At 45.1% G+C, this 14,998-nt stretch overlaps 1 protein-coding gene and 1 long non-coding RNA gene across 2 annotated transcripts in view; one reads left to right on the top strand and one right to left on the bottom strand.

Moving 5' to 3' along the window:
- Positions 1 to 525: 525 nt before the first annotated feature.
- Positions 526 to 14,998, bottom strand: part of LOC133977261 (piezo-type mechanosensitive ion channel component 2-like) — a 62,454-nt gene continuing 47,981 nt past the window's right edge. Inside the window, 16 exon segments of the mRNA XM_062415361.1 lie at positions 526 to 2,141; positions 2,228 to 2,369; positions 2,456 to 2,669; positions 3,798 to 3,877; positions 4,188 to 4,304; positions 4,924 to 5,090; positions 5,272 to 5,364; positions 6,448 to 6,636; positions 7,146 to 7,293; positions 8,476 to 8,634; positions 8,710 to 8,836; positions 11,140 to 11,227; positions 11,348 to 11,495; positions 13,145 to 13,244; positions 13,421 to 13,601; positions 14,788 to 14,970. Coding sequence (XP_062271345.1) covers positions 2,040 to 2,141; positions 2,228 to 2,369; positions 2,456 to 2,669; positions 3,798 to 3,877; positions 4,188 to 4,304; positions 4,924 to 5,090; positions 5,272 to 5,364; positions 6,448 to 6,636; positions 7,146 to 7,293; positions 8,476 to 8,634; positions 8,710 to 8,836; positions 11,140 to 11,227; positions 11,348 to 11,495; positions 13,145 to 13,244; positions 13,421 to 13,601; positions 14,788 to 14,970 — 2,238 coding nt within the window. The 3' untranslated portion in view covers positions 526 to 2,039.
- On the top strand, positions 7,402 to 8,016 carry LOC133977267 (uncharacterized). The gene is made up of 3 exons (XR_009924967.1): positions 7,402 to 7,443; positions 7,616 to 7,725; positions 7,996 to 8,016. It is a non-coding gene; the product is annotated as an uncharacterized LOC133977267 (long non-coding RNA).

The following is a 14,998-nucleotide window of genomic DNA, read 5'->3' as shown; positions in this document are numbered from 1 at the left end:
TGTGTGTGTGTGTGTGTGTGTGTGTGTGTACAGATGTGTGTAGATGTGTGTGTGTGTACAGATGTGTGTAGATGTGTGTGTGTGTGTGTGTGTACAGATGTGTGTGTACAGATGTGTGTGTGTGTGTGTGTACAGATGTGTGTGTGTACAGATGTGTGTGTGTACAGATGTGTGTAGATGTGTGTGTGTGTGTGTACAGATGTGTGTGTGTGTGTAGTAACACACACTACTAAAAGAGACACTTTGAACCTATAACTGAATTATAACCTAAAATGATTGTTATTACTTATTTGAAGGTTCAGATTTATTATGTTTAGCATTTATCTCTATAGCAGGGAAACGCATCGATGCCAGAAAAAGAAAAACACTGAAACTGATCAGGTTTTATTTTCCTGCAGGGCAGCGCTGCGTCTGTACTACAGACCCTAACCCTAACCCTAACCCTAACCCAGGTCATTAAACGGTGTAAATACAGAAACAGCAGCATGTGATTAACACCGCTGCAACAAACAGCTGAGTCACAAAAGTCTTTCATTTATTCATTTTTCACTTTTCACATATTCAGAAACACAGTTTACAGGTTTTAGATTCACTGTAAAAACAAACAATACACATTTAACTACAGCTAACATGAAGCTAATGTAGGGCTAACACAGAGCTAACTACAGCTAACATGAAGCTAATGTAAGGCTAACACAGAGCTAACTACAGCTAACATGAAGCTAATTTAAGGCTAACACAGAGCTAACTACAGCTAACATGAAGCTAATGTAGGGCTAACACAGAGCTAACTACAGCTAACATGAAGCTAATGTAGGGCTAACACAGAGCTAACTACAGCTAACATGAAACTAATGTAAGGCTAACACAGAGCTATCTACAGCTAACATGAAACTAATGTAGGGCTAACACAGAGCTAACATGAAGCTAATGTAGGGCTAACACAGAGCTAACATGAAGCTAATGTAGGGATAACACAGAGCTAACATGAAGCTAATGTAGGGCTAACACAGAGCTAACATGAAGCTAATGTAGGGATAACACAGAGCTAACATGAAGCTAATGTAGGGCTAACACAGAGCTAACATGAAGCTAATGTAGGGCTAACACAGAGCTAACATGAAGCTAATGTAGGGCTAACACAGAGCTAACATGAAGCTAATGTAGGGCTAACACAGAGCTAACATGAAGCTAATGTAGGGCTAACACAGAGCTAACATGAAGCTAATGTAGGGATAACACAGAGCTAACATGAAGCTAATGTAGGGCTAACACAGAGCTAACATGAAGCTAATGTAGGGTTAACACAGAGCTAACATGAAGCTAATGTAGGGTTAACACAGAGCTAACATGAAGCTAATGTAGGGCTAACACAGAGCTAACATGAAGCTAATGTAGGGATAACACAGAGCTAACATGAAGCTAATGTAGGGCTAACACAGAGCTAACATGAAGCTAATGTAGGGCTAACACAGAGCTAACATGAAGCTAACATAATACTGAGGTTTGTTCCGATCAAATAAATAAATGTGAAGTGATGCTTATTGCTGATGACATCACTTCCTGTTTCCAGTTAGTTCTTCACAGTTAAAACGAAGCTGCATTAAACAATTCCAGTTATCAGTCATCAATAATCAGTAAACAGTAATCAATAATCAGTCATCACTGTCTGAAGACTTAGCCCCGCCTTCCAGATGCTCCTATTGGTCAACCAGCAAACAGGAAATGTCCTGTTCTTTAAAGCAACATCTGTGACATCACTACAGGTCAGTGTGACATCACTACACGGCTGTGACATCACTACAGGTCAATGTGACATCACTACACAGCTGTGACATCACTACACGGCTGTGACATCACTACAGGGCTGTGACATCACTACAGGTCAATGTGACATCACTACAAGGCTGTGACATCACTACAGGTCAGTGTGACATCACTACAGGGCTGTGACATCACTACAGGTCAGTGTGACATCACTACAGGGCTGTGACATCACTACAGGGCTGTGACATCACTACAGGTGATTATTGATGAGGTCAGCGGCGGGTCCATTTGATCAGGGTCTCTGGGGATCGATAGAGGAAGATCAGTTTGGCGTACAGTTCCTCCTCCAGCTCCAGCTCACCTGTCTCTCTCACCTGAAACAGAGAGAACAGAGAACAGCCAATCAGATCACAGCAGGGCAGCCAATCAGACGCTGAGCGTGAGTGGGCGGGGTCAGTACCAGGAAGATGTCGGTGCAGAGTTTGAGGATGCGGTCGACGCTCGGCAGCTCCTCGAACATGATGGAGTGACTGATCCCACTAAAGAACTCCCGCACGAACTTCCCGATGACCAGAACCACCGAGGCGTAGAGGCCCATGATCCTAAAATACACAATGATACTACAATACTGCAGTACTACTACTGTAATATTACAATACTACACTAGTACTACAGTAGTACTACGTACCCGTATCCGGCCAGGAAGCCCAGACTCGGCGGGCTAACTTTATCACTGAAGATGAGCAGCTGAAGTCCCGCCTCCCTCCTGTCAGCTGACGAGGCCCCGCCCCCGACAGGCAGCATGCTGGCAGCCGATTGGTCGACAATCCACCACTCCTGGATCTCTCCGCTCTGATTGGTCGATCGCTCCAAGGCAAGCAGGATGTCTTTGAAGCGGTCGTCTGATTGGACGACAGAGAACAGCCGTGTGATTGGAGGGTACATCAGTGCAAGCTTGTTACCATGGAAACGGCTGCAAAAAAACTGGATTTACATTTACTGTTAAAAGCTGCTCTTATACATTATATATTATATTATTATATCTATATAATGTATATTATTATATTTTATATATTATGTGTAACTGTGACATCAGCGCTGAACTGAAACAACCAATCACATGAACCTGGGTCAAGCTGCTCGACCAATCACATGCAGCGTTACAGAGCATGAAACATGAACCTGGGTAAAGCTGCTCGACCAATCACATGCAGCGTTACAGAGCAGGAAATATGAACCTGGGTCAAGCTGCTCGACCAATCACATGCAGCGATACAGAGCAGGAAATATGAACCTGGGTCAAGCTGCTCAACCAATCACGTGCAGCGTTACAGAGCAGGAAACATGAACCTGGGTAAAGCTGCTCGACCAATCACATGCAGCGTTACAGAGCAGGAAACATGAACCTGGGTAAAGCTGCTCGACCAATCACATGGACCTGGGTCAAGCTGCTCGACCAATCACATGCAGCGTTACAGAGCAGGAAACATGGACCTGGGTCAAGCTGCTCGACCAATCACATGCAGCGTTACAGAGCATGAAACATGGACCTGGGTCAAGCTGCTCGACCAATCACATGCAGCGTTACAGAGCATGAAACATGGACCTGGGTCAAGCTGCTCGACCAATCACATGCAGCGTTACAGAGCATGAAACATGAACCTGGGTAAAGCTGCTCGACCAATCACATGCAGCGATACAGAGCAGGAAACATGAACCTGGGTCAAGCTGCTCGACCAATCACATGCAGCGATACAGAGCAGGAAACATGAACCTGGGTCAAGCTGCTCGACCAATCACATGCAGCGTTACAGAGCAGGAAACATGAACCTGGGTAAAGCTGCTCGACCAATCACATGCAGCGTTACAGAGCAGGAAACATGAACCTGGGTCAAGCTGCTCGACCAATCACATGCAGCGATACAGAGCAGGAAACATGAACCTGGGTAAAGCTGCTCGACCAATCACATGGACCTGGGTCAAGCTGCTCGACCAATCACATGCAGCGTTACAGAGCATGAAATATGAACCTGGGTAAAGCTGCTCGATGGGTTTGGCGTTGGAGTCGCTCGGAGCTCGGATGAAACATGGCAGCACTTCCTGTATCAACCTGGGGACAAACAGTTAGCTGCTAGCATTTAGCATTTACACCATCGGACATGTTTGTAGTTTATTAGAGTCCATCATATGTAGTCTTCCTGTTCCTGAAGTTAGTGACATCACATCCTGTTACAGAGCATTAAACTCCCTAACCCTTATATATGTTTATTATATTATATTATATTATATTATATTATATTATATTATATTATATTATATTATATTATATTATATTATATTATATACCTTATATATGTTTATTATATTATGCTGTATAAATAAAGGTTGAATTGAACTGAAGCCCCGCCCCCTGGACTCACACAGGAAGTGACCTGGTCCCGTTCAGCAGCTGGATCAGGTCCAGGCGGGTCTGATCATCCAGGTAGGTCACATGTTTACCTGAGGCAAGCTCCGCCTTCGCCCCCAGACTCAGGTTCCTGTAGGAGACAACACACACTCAGAGAGCTGAGGATTGATTACTGATCAGTTACTGATCAGTTATTGATCAGTTAGTGATCAGTTACTGATCAGTTAGTGATCAGTTACTGATCAGTTAGTGATCAGTTATTGATCAGTTAGTGATCAGTTACTGATCAGTTAGTGATCAGTTAGTGATCAGTTAGTGATCAGTTAGTGATCAGTTACTGATCAGTTATTGATCAGTTAGTGATCAGTTACTGATCAGTTAGTGATCAGTTATTGATCAGTTATTGATCAGTTACTGATCAGTTACTGATCAGTTACTGATCAGTTATTGATCAATAACTGATCAGTTATTGATCAGTTAGTGATCAGTTAGTGATCAGTTACTGATCAGTTAGTGATCAGTTATTGATCAGTTAGTGATCAGTTACTGATCAGTTAGTGATCAGTTATTGATCAGTTATTGATCAGTTACTGATCAGTTACTGATCAGTTATTGATCAATAACTGATCAGTTAGTGATCAGTTAGTGATCAGTTAGTGATCAGTTAGTGATCAGTTACTGATCAGTTAGTGATCAGTTACTGATCAGTTACTGATCAGTTATTGATGAGTTATTGATCAGTTGCTCACCTCTGGATGGTCCAGGACAGCGTGAGGGGGAAGTGGTCCAGGTTGAGCACCTGGCTCAGGTAAGTCCTGCTGGGAGGACTGATGGTCCACAGAGAGTTGCTGCTGCCCTGCAGCTCCGCCAGAGTCACGTCCTCCATGCTGTACGCCTCCAGGAACTGCAAAGCACTCTGGGAAACACAGGCAGTAGGATAGAACTACAAAACACTGTAGTACTGCAGGTACTACAGGTGTGTAGTAGTACTACAGGTACTCACAGGTGTGTAGTAGTACTACAGGTACTACAGGTTTGTAGTAGTACTACAGGTACTACAGGTGTGTAGTAGTACTACAGGTACTACAGGTACTCACAGGTGTGTAACTGTAGGAGCTGATGAAGGAGCTGAAGTCTTCCTCAGTCAGATCTTTTAGCTGATTCTGCTGCGCGCTCATCGTGAAGATCGGCTGCCAACAAAACAACAGGTGTGTTAGTACAGGTGTGTTAGTCCAGGTGTGTACAGGTGTGTTAGTACAGGTGTGTTACTACAGGTGTGTTACTACAGGTGTGTTACTACAGGTGTGTTAGTACAGGTGTGTTACTACAGGTGTGTTAGTACAGGTGTGTACAGGTGTGTTAGTACAGGTGTGTTAGTACAGGTGTGTTAGTACAGGTGTGTTAGTACAGGTGTGTTACTACAGGTGTGTTAGTACAGGTGTGTTACTACAGGTGTGTTAGTACAGGTGTGTACAGGTGTGTTAGTACAGGTGTGTACAGGTGTGTTACTACAGGTGTGTTAGTACAGGTGTGTACAGGTGTGTTAGTACAGGTGTGTACAGGTGTGTTAGTACAGGTGTGTACAGGTGTGTTACTACAGGTGTGTACAGGTGTGTTAGTACAGGTGTGTTAGTACAGGTGTGTTACTACAGGTGTGTTAGTACAGGTGTGTACAGGTGTGTTAGTACAGGTGTGTTAGTCCAGGTGTGTTAGTACAGGTGTGTTACTACAGGTGTGTACAAGTGTGTTAGTACAGGTGTGTTAGTACAGGTGTGTTACTACAGGTGTGTACAGGTGTGTTAGTACAGGTGTGTTAGTCCAGGTGTGTTACTACAGGTGTGTTACTACAGGTGTGTTAGTACAGGTGTGTACAGGTGTGTTAGTACAGGTGTGTTAGTACAGGTGTGTACAGGTGTGTTAGTACAGGTGTGTTACTACAGGTGTGTTAGTACAGGTGTGTTAGTACAGGTGTGTTACTACAGGTGTGTTAGTACAGGTGTGTTAGTACAGGTGTGTTAGTACAGGTGTGTTACTACAGGTGTGTTAGTACAGGTGTGTTAGTACAGGTGTGTTACTACAGGTGTGTTAGTACAGGTGTGTTAGTACAGGTGTGTTAGTACAGGTGTGTACAGGTGTGTTAGTACAGGTGTGTACAGGTGTGTTAGTACAGGTGTGTTACTACAGGTGTGTTAGTACAGGTGTGTTAGTACAGGTGTGTTAGTACAGGTGTGTTACTACAGGTGTGTACAGGTGTGTTACTACAGGTGTGTTACCTGGAAGCCTCCCAGTGTGATGGTCAGAGACACGTCCAGCGGTCTGTTGACGACGCCGGCGACGGACTTGATGAGAGACATGAAGAGAAGCGGGAACCAGACGATGCAGATCAGCAGCAGCACGATCAGACCGCCCATCCCGTACTTCACCACACGCTTCTTCTTCTGCCCACGAGGCTGAGGGTACCTCTGATACACACAGGTACACACAGGTGCATCAGTATACACACAGGTACACACAGGTACACACAGGTGCATCAGTATACACACAGGTACACACAGGTACACACAGGTACACACAGGTGCATCAGTATACACACAGGTACACACAGGTACACACAGGTGCATCAGTATACACACAGGTACACACAGGTACACACAGGTACACACAGGTACACACAGGTGCATCAGTATACACACAGGTACACACAGGTACACACAGGTACACACAGGTACACACAGGTGCATCAGTATACACACAGGTACACACAGGTACACACAGGTACACACAGGTACACACAGGTACATCAATATACACACAGGTACACACAGGTGATGTCATGTTACACAGTGATGTCATGTTACACAGTGATGTCATGTGATGTCATGTTATTCAGTGATGTCATGTTACACAGTGATGTCATGTGATGTCATGTTATACAGTGATGTCATGTTACACAGTGATGATGTAATCAGACCTTCTCAGACTCTCTCCAGCACTTTAAGACGAAGCTGTGTGCGTAGACGTCCTCCACACAGATCCATGAGGACAGAGACAACGTCGTATCTGTCCAGACCCAGTCCATCACCGCACGGAGCTCCGTCAGGAAGGGCACCAGCCGGAAACTACAGGTGGAGACAGACAGGTGGAGAGAGAGAGACAGGTGGAGACAGACAGGTGGAGAGAGAGAGAGACAGGTGGAGACAGACAGGTGGAGAGAGAGACAGGTGGAGACAGACAGGTGGAGAGAGAGAGAGACAGGTGGAGACAGACAGGTGGAGAGAGAGAGAAACAGGTGGAGACAGACAGGTGGAGAGAGAGACAGGTGGAGACAGACAGGTGGTGAGAGAGAGACAGGTGGAGACAGACAGGTGGTGAGAGAGAGACAGGTGGAGACAGACAGGTAGAGAGAGAGACAGGTGGTGAGAGAGAGACAGGTGGAGAGAGAGAGACAGGTGGAGACAGACAGGTGGAGAGAGAGAGACAGGTGGAGAGAGAGAGACAGGTGGAGAGAGAGAGACAGGTGGAGACAGACAGGTGGAGAGAGAGAGAGACAGGTGGAGACAGACAGGTGGAGAGAGAGAGAGACAGGTGGAGACAGACAGGTGGAGAGAGAGAGAGACAGGTGGAGACAGACAGGTGGAGAGAGAGACAGGTGGAGACAGACAGGTGGTGAGAGAGAGACAGGTGGAGACAGACAGGTGGTGAGAGAGAGACAGGTGGAGACAGACAGGTAGAGAGAGAGACAGGTGGTGAGAGAGAGACAGGTGGAGACAGACAGGTGGAGAGAGAGACAGGTGGAGACAGACAGGTGGTGAGAGAGAGAGACAGGTGGAGAGAGAGACAGGTGGAGACAGACAGGTCCAGCATTACCATGGTAACAACACGTTTGTGAAGAACATCATGCTTAAATGTCAGCTGTTTCCTGTGTTTATGCTAAGCTAGGCTAACACACTCACCCCTGGAACAGGTTCAGGTAGTTGTAGCTTTATGCTAAGCTAGGCTAACACACTCACCCCTGGAACAGGTTCAGGTAGTTGTAGCTTTATGCTAAGCTAGGCTAACACACTCACCCCTGGAACAGGTAGTTGTAGCTTTATGCTAAGCTAGGCTAACACACTCACCCCTGGAACAGGTTCAGGTAGTTGTAGCTTTATGCTAAGCTAGGCTAACACACTCACCCCTGGAACAGGAACAGGTTCAGGTAGTTGTAGCTTTATGCTAAGCTAGGCTAACACACTCACCCCTGGAACAGGAACAGGTTCAGGTAGTTGTAGCTTTATGCTAAGCTAGGCTAACACACTCACCCCTGGAACAGGAACAGGTTCAGGTAGTTGTAACTCTTCGTCAGGAAGTTTCCCAGAACTCGTGTTGGGTAACCAGATCGAATCTGATTGGCCGACAGCCCGAAGTAAACGCACTTCACAAAATACCAGAGCTGAGCCACAAGGTTCTGATTGAAGCGCCTGCAGATATACATGATCAATATATTCATGATCAATATACACTAGCATGTATATAACATGTATGAGTGAGGTTACCTCTCAGTGACGGTCGGCAGGATGAAGAACATCCAGAAGTGAATCCCCAAAACTAAAATCACCTGAAACACCAACTTCCCCAAAACTGTCTTCCTCAAATACAGAGCCCTGTCTATCACCATGGTACCTGCAGACAGACAGGTGAGACAGGTGAGCAGGCAGACAGGTGAGACAGGTGAGCAGACAGACAGGTGAGACAGGTGAGCAGACAGACAGGTGAGACAGGTGAGCAGACAGACAGGTGAGACAGGTGAGCAGGCAGACAGGTGAGACAGGTGAGCAGACAGACAGGTGAGACAGGTGAGCAGACAGACAGGTGAGACAGGTGAGCAGACAGACAGGTGAGACAGGTGAGCAGACAGACAGGTGAGACAGGTGAGACAGGTGAGCAGGCAGACAGGTGAGACAGGTGAGCAGACAGACAGGTGAGACAGGTGAGCAGACAGACAGGTGAGACAGGTGAGCAGACAGACAGGTGAGACAGGTGAGCAGGCAGACAGGTGAGACAGGTGAGCAGACAGACAGGTGAGACAGGTGAGCAGACAGACAGGTGAGACAGGTGAGCAGACATGTCTATATATTACACATATAAACCACATGTTGATGTATTCAACGCTGAGTTAAATCAGTATAATCAGTATAATGAGTATAATCAGTATAATGAGTATAATCAGTATAATCAGTATAATCAGTATAATCAGTATAATCAGTATAATCAGTATAATCAGTATAATCAGTATAATCAGTATAATCAGTATAATGAGTATAATCAGTATAATCAGTATAATCAGTATAATCAGTATAATCAGTATAATCAGTATAATGAGTATAATGAGTATAATCAGTATAATGAGTATAATCAGTATAATCAGTATAATGAGTATAATGAGTATAATCAGTATAATGAGTATAATCAGTATAATGAGTATAATGAGTATAATGAGTATAATCAGTATAATCAGTATAATCAGTATAATCAGTATAATCAGTATAATCAGTATAATCAGTATAATGAGTATAATCAGTATAATGAGTATAATCAGTATAATCAGTATAATCAGTATAATCAGTATAATCAGTATAATCAGTATAATGAGTATAATGAGTATAATCAGTATAATCAGTATAATCAGTATAATCAGTATAATGAGTATAATCAGTATAATCAGTATAATGAGTATAATGAGTATAATGAGTATAATCAGTATAATCAGTATAATCAGTATAATCAGTATAATGAGTATAATCAGTATAATCAGTATAATGAGTATAATGAGTATAATGAGTATAATCAGTATAATCAGTATAATCAGTATAATCAGTATAATGAGTATAATCAGTATAATGAGTATAATCAGTATAATGAGTATAATCAGTATAATCAGTATAATCAGTATAATCAGTATAATGAGTATAATCAGTATAATCAGTATAATGAGTATAATGAGTATAATCAGTATAATCAGTATAATCAGTATAATGAGTATAATCAGTATAATGAGTATAATCAGTATAATCAGTATAATCAGTATAATCAGTATAATGAGTATAATGAGTATAATCAGTATAATGAGTATAATCAGTATAATCAGTATAATGAGTATAATCAGTATAATGAGTATAATCAGTATAATCAGTATAATGAGTATAATGAGTATAATCAGTATAATCAGTATAATCAGTATAATCAGTATAATCAGTATAATCAGTATAATGAGTATAATCAGTATAATGAGTATAATCAGTATAATCAGTATAATCAGTATAATCAGTATAATGAGTATAATCAGTATAATCAGTATAATCAGTATAATCAGTATAATCAGTATAATGAGTATAATGAGTATAATCAGTATAATCAGTATAATGAGTATAATGAGTATAATCAGTATAATGAGTATAATCAGTATAATGAGTATAATCAGTATAATGAGTATAATCAGTATAATCAGTATAATCAGTATAATGAGTATAATCAGTATAATGAGTATAATGAGTATAATCAGTATAATCAGTATAATCAGTATAATGAGTATAATCAGTATAATCAGTATAATGAGTATAATGAGTATAATCAGTATAATCAGTATAATCAGTATAATGAGTATAATGAGTATAATCAGTATAATCAGTATAATCAGTATAATGAGTATAATCAGTATAATCAGTATAATCAGTATAATCAGTATAATCAGTATAATCAGTATAATGAGTATAATCAGTATAATCAGTATAATCAGTATAATCAGTATAATGAGTATAATCAGTATAATCAGTATAATCAGTATCAGTAGTTGCTGTAGGATCAGTAGGATGAACTACATGTAGTCTTACAAGCTACGCCTGCAAAGTGGCTTCCCCAACACTGCAGGTGACACAGACAGACAGGTGAGCAGACAGACAGGTGAGCAGACAGACAGGTAGACGTACCAAACTGGATCAGAACCATGACCAGGAATGCTTCAGGAACTTGGTCCTCTGACAGGGAGGAAGTGATGTCAGCAGCTGCAGAGTGTTTCTGAACAGAGATAGGTCAAAGGTTTCAGTGATGTCATGTGATGTCATGTGATGTCATGTGATGTCATGTGATGTCATGTGATGTCATGTGATGTCATGTGACGTCGTGATGAAGTTTTACCCCGAAGGCCCAGAAGCCGAAGACGATGATGATGAAGTCGACGGTGTCGGCGAGGAACATGAGGACGTACACGTCTGTGACAGCGCTGTACTCTGGTTGGACGAGAGCTCTGAAGAACTGACAGATGGGACGGTACAGAGACATACACCTGTGGACAGGTGAGACAGGTGTGAGACAGGTGAGACAGGTGAGACAGGTGAGACAGGTGAGACAGGTGAGAGAGGTGAGACAGGCGAGACAGGGGAGACAGGTGAGACAGGCGAGACAGGCGAGACAGGTGATACAGGTGTGAGACAGGTCAGACAGGTGAGACAGGTCAGACAGGTCATATAGGTCAGACAGGCGAGACAGGTGAGACAGGTGAGACAGGCGAGACAGGTGAGACAGGTGAGACAGGTGAGACAGGTGAGACAGGTGAGACAGTTGTGAGACAGGTGAGACAGGTGAGAGAGGTCAGACAGGTGAGACAGGTCAGACAGGTCAGACAGGTCAGACAGGTGAGACAGGTGACACAGGCGAGACAGGTGAGACAGGTGAGACAGGCGAGAGAGGTGAGACAGGTGAGACAGGCGAGAGAGGTGAGACAGGTGAGACAGGTGAGAGAGGTGAGACAGGCGAGACAGGTGAGACAGGTGAGACAGGCGAGAGAGGTGAGACAGGTGAGACAGGCGAGAGAGGTGAGACAGGTGAGACAGGTGAGACAGGTGTGAGACAGGTGTGAGACAGGTGAGACAGGTGAGACAGGTGAGACAGGTGAGACAGGTGAGACAGGTCAGACAGGTGAGACCGGTCAGACAGGTGAGACAGGCGAGAGAGGTGAGACAGGTGAGACAGGTGAGACAGGCGAGAGAGGTGAGACAGGTGAGACAGATGAGACAGGTGAGACAGGCGAGACAGGTGAGACAGGTGAGACAGGCGAGACAGGTGAGACAGGTGATACAGGTGTGAGACAGGTGAGACAGGTGATACAGGTGTGAGACAGGTCAGACAGGTCAGACAGGTCATATAGGTCAGACAGGTGAGACAGGTGAGACAGGTGAGACAGGCGAGACAGGTGAGAAAGGTGATACAGGTGAGACAGGTGATACAGGTCAGACAGGTGAGACAGGCGAGACAGGTGAGACAGGTGATACAGGTGTCAGACAGGTCATATAGGTCAGAAAGGTGAGACAGGTGAGACAGGTGAGAGAGGTCAGACAGGTGAGACAGGTGAGAGAGGTGTGAGACAGGTGAGACAGGTGAGAGAGGTCAGACAGGTGAGACAGGTGAGACAGGTGAGAGAGGTGTGGGACAGGTGAGACAGGTGAGAGAGGTCAGACAGGTGAGACAGATCAGACAGGTCATATAGGTCAGACAGGTGAGACAGGTGAGACAGGTGAGACAGGTCAGAAAGGTCAGACAGGTGAGACAGGTGAAAGAGGTGTGAGACAGGTGAGACAGGTGAGAGAGGTCAGACAGGTGAGAGAGGTGTGAGACAGGTGTGAGACAGGTGTGAGACAGGTGAGAGAGGTCAGACAGGTGAGACAGGTGAGACAGGTGAGAGAGGTGTGAGACAGGTGAGACAGGTGAGAGAGGTCAGACAGGTGAGACAGGTGAGAGAGGTGTGAGACAGGTGTGAGACAGGGGAGAGAGGTCAGACAGGTGAGACAGGTGAGACAGGTGAGAGAGGTGTGAGACAGGTGAGACAGGTGAGAGAGGTCAGACAGGTGAGACAGGTGAGACAGGTGAGACAGGTGAGACAGGTCAGACAGGTGTGAGACAGGTGAGGGTCGCTGTCAGGTTTTAGCGTTAGCATACCTGCTAACAGAGCAGTTCTTGGCTCTGATGGAAAGTTGTTGAAGTTTCTGCAACAGAAGATCAAACCTGCCGAGCTGCTGAGCTGAAGAGCTGACGCTGCCTGAAACCACCGAAGAAGAAAACACCAACTGTTCAATACATGTTCCTCAGAGCGCCACCCAGGGGCGACTGCTGTTTCTATAGACGAGTTATCAAACGTGTTCAGCGTATCTCACTGAATATACAACAACATGATTAAAGCCCCCCCCCCCATACATAAGGTGTGTTGGATTCTACCAGCAGGAGAGCGCAGCTGGGTGGAGCTGGACCGCGTTCGTCTCCGGCCTCGCCGCCGCAGTGTGCTGCTGGGATCAGCTGGGCTGATGGAGGTGGAAGCGTGGGCGGAGTCTGCCTGGTTGTCATGGTGACCAGGAGTGTCAGCCTCTGTTGAAACAGTTTGGTCCCAAAGTCCATGGCACTGTGGAGGAGGAGGAGGAGGAGGAGGAGGAGGGGGAGGGGGAGGGGGAAGAGGAGGAAGAGGAGGAGGGGGAGGAGGAGGAGGAGGAGGGGGAACATGAGGAGGAGGAGGAGGAGGGGGGGAGGGGGAGGGGGAAGATGAGGAAGAGGAGGAGGGAGAGGGGGAAGATGAGGAGGGGGAGGAGGAGGAGGAGGAGGAGGAGGGGGAGGATGAGAGGAGGAGGAGGAGGAGGAGGAGGAGGAGGAGGAGGGGGAACATGAGGAGGATGAGGAGGAGTAAATCAACATGTGAGTATGGCTCTGTGGTAGAGTAGTGTGATTACCTTGAGTATGGCTCTGTGGTAGAGTAGTGTGATTACCTTGAGTATGGCTCTGTGGTAGAGTAGTGTGATTACCTTGAGTATGGCTCTGTGGTAGAGTAGTGTGATTACCTTGAGTATGGCTCTGTGGTAGAGTAGTGTGATTACCTTGAGTATGGCTCTGTGGTAAAGTAATGTGATTACCTTGAGTATGGCTCTGTGGTAGAGTAGTGTGATTACCTTGAGTATGGCTCTGTGGTAGAGTAGTGTGATTACCTTGAGTATGGCTCTGTGGTAGAGTAATGTGATTACCTTGAGTATGGCTCTGTGGTAGAGTAATGTGATTACCTTGAGTATGGCTCTGTGGTAGAGTAATGTGATTACCTTGAGTATGGCTCTGTGGTAGAGTAGTGTGATTACCTTGAGTATGGCTCTGTGGTAGAGTAGTGTGATTACCTTGAGTATGGCTCTGTGGTAGAGTAGTGTGATTACCTTGAGTATGGCTCTGTGGTAGAGTAGTGTGATTACCTTGAGTATGGCTCTGTGGTAGAGTAGTGTGATTACCTTGAGTATGGCTCTGTGGTAGAGTAATGTGATTACCTTGAGTATGGCTCTGTGGTAGAGTAATGTGATTACCTTGAGTATGGCTCTGTGGTAGAGTAATGTGATTACCTTGAGTATGGCTCTGTGGTAGAGTAGTGTGATTACCTTGAGTATGGCTCTGTGGTAGAGTAATGTGATTACCTTGAGTATGGCTCTGTGGTAGAGTAGTGTGATTACCTTGAGTATGGCTCTGTGGTAGAGTAGTGTGATTACCTTGAGTATGGCTCTGTGGTAGAGTAATGTGATTACCTTGAGTATGGCTCTGTGGTAGAGTAGTGTGATTACCTTGAGTATGGCTCTGTGGTAGAATAGAGCGAGCAGCTGCAGCAGGTCATACAGGACGTAGCCTTCCTTCTTCTCCACTCCCAGAATGTTGGGCGGGTGGAACGGTTTGGACCGGTCCACCTCCAGCTTCTGATTGAACGGGAAGAAACCGAACTGGAAGAAATACTTGATGACGATCGTGACCTGAGGAGGAACAGACTGGAGGTGAGAC

The sequence above is a fragment of the Scomber scombrus genome, unplaced genomic scaffold (assembly GCF_963691925.1).
Source record: "Scomber scombrus unplaced genomic scaffold, fScoSco1.1 SCAFFOLD_59, whole genome shotgun sequence".
NCBI classification, from domain to species: domain Eukaryota; kingdom Metazoa; phylum Chordata; class Actinopteri; order Scombriformes; family Scombridae; genus Scomber; species Scomber scombrus.
Note: the sequence above shows the minus strand (reverse complement) of the source record. Positions and strands in the feature narration are given on the sequence as shown.